General features: G+C 37.4%; 1 protein-coding gene across 1 annotated transcript in view; it reads right to left on the bottom strand.

The window, feature by feature from the left end:
• LOC101846546 (collagen alpha-2(IV) chain) overlaps positions 1-1418 on the bottom strand; it is a gene marked incomplete at its 5' end in the record, with an annotated part of 40735 nt that overhangs the window by 31768 nt on the left and 7549 nt on the right. The window contains 2 exons of the mRNA XM_013089855.2: positions 253-288; positions 867-980. Of these exons, the coding sequence (XP_012945309.2) occupies positions 253-288; positions 867-980 (150 nt within the window). The remainder of the gene's footprint in view (positions 1-252; positions 289-866; positions 981-1418) is intronic.

The raw sequence follows: 1418 nt of genomic DNA, 5'->3' as shown, positions 1-1418 counted from the left end.
AGAGAGAGAGAGAGAGAGAGAGAGAGACAGAGAGAGAGAGAGAGAGAGAGAGAGAGATCTGTGATCTAGCAGGGTTTTCCCTTTAGAGAGGTTGCTCAAATAGAAGAAAAAAAATTTGAGGATTTGATTTTTTTTCGGTTTACCGTTGTTTTTGGATGTGTTCATTCAGTTTATAGGACTCCACTGTATGTGTCTTTGACAGAAATGTTATGCGAATATTTCACAAATCCGAGACAGCTCTTAGATACTCACAGGAAGTCCAGGCAGTCCATCGTCACCACGATCACCCTGAGGAGCAAGAAATCATGAAAAAGTGAACATTGATTTAATAACAATAGCAAAACGATAATAATAATTATTATGATAAAATCAAAACAATTATGATAAAAATAATGTAATAATTATAATTATAATAGTAAACAGTAAACACAGAACGGACACAATCCTGAACATTGAACGAATTAAAGGGTTAACAAGAGATGACAAGATAATTAATCTAAAAACAAGTTATAATCCTGAATTTCCAGTAAATTGCATAGCTACTACCTCAGCATGTGCAGGGAACGGAACTGGTATTATCAGTGTATATAAGGTAATGCTAAAAATATAAACGTTTGAACAAAAGCAATAATGAAGAACTACATCTCATCCTAGAAGAGGGTAGAGGCCACAGACAAACACTTCCCATTTCTTCCTATCCTGGGCTACCTTCTTGACATTATTCCATTATAAAACATATGGAGCCCCCAGTTCAATGTCAGTAACCAAGAGGAAAAGCTACTTACTTTACTTTTTCATTCTCGACACTTAACGGTAACAGAGGATGAAAAAGTAAAGAAAATAACCAATGGGGGTGGGGAACAAACCTTAATTCCTTTGTTTCCAGTGGCAGGTTCACCCTTTTGTCCCTTGTCACCAGGAAGACCTCCGGGACCTTCAAAGCCAGGCAGACCAGGCAAACCAGCAGGTCCAGAATCACCCTGAGGAATACGACATGAAGAAAGGAGAAGACATTAGTATTGTTGAGATAATATCCTATGGTAGTCATCAACACATTTTATGATCTGGTCATTGTTCTTGAGAAATGAGAAGTTACATAGGCTACATAATTTTAAAAAATTCCTATGATGTCTCTGACCAAACTTGACATCTCCCCTGTTATGCAATAAACTACTTCTGCATTCATAAATAGCAGATTAACAATTGAAAAGGTCCTTTCACATATATATATACAGGCTTTGTATTGTCATTTAAAAGCCTTTAATAGAGACAAATGTATGACTGTGTGTGTGTGTGTGTGTGTGTGAGCATGTGTATGTGTGTGCACATGTGTGTACAGTCAGAAAGAGAGAGAGAGAGAGAGAGAGAGAGAGAGAGAGAGAGAGAGAGAGAGAGAGAGAGAGAGAGAGAGAGAGAGA

The sequence above is a fragment of the Aplysia californica genome, unplaced genomic scaffold, assembly GCF_000002075.1.
Source record: "Aplysia californica isolate F4 #8 unplaced genomic scaffold, AplCal3.0 scaffold01065, whole genome shotgun sequence".
Classification (NCBI taxonomy): domain Eukaryota; kingdom Metazoa; phylum Mollusca; class Gastropoda; order Aplysiida; family Aplysiidae; genus Aplysia; species Aplysia californica.
Note: the sequence above shows the minus strand (reverse complement) of the source record. Positions and strands in the feature narration are given on the sequence as shown.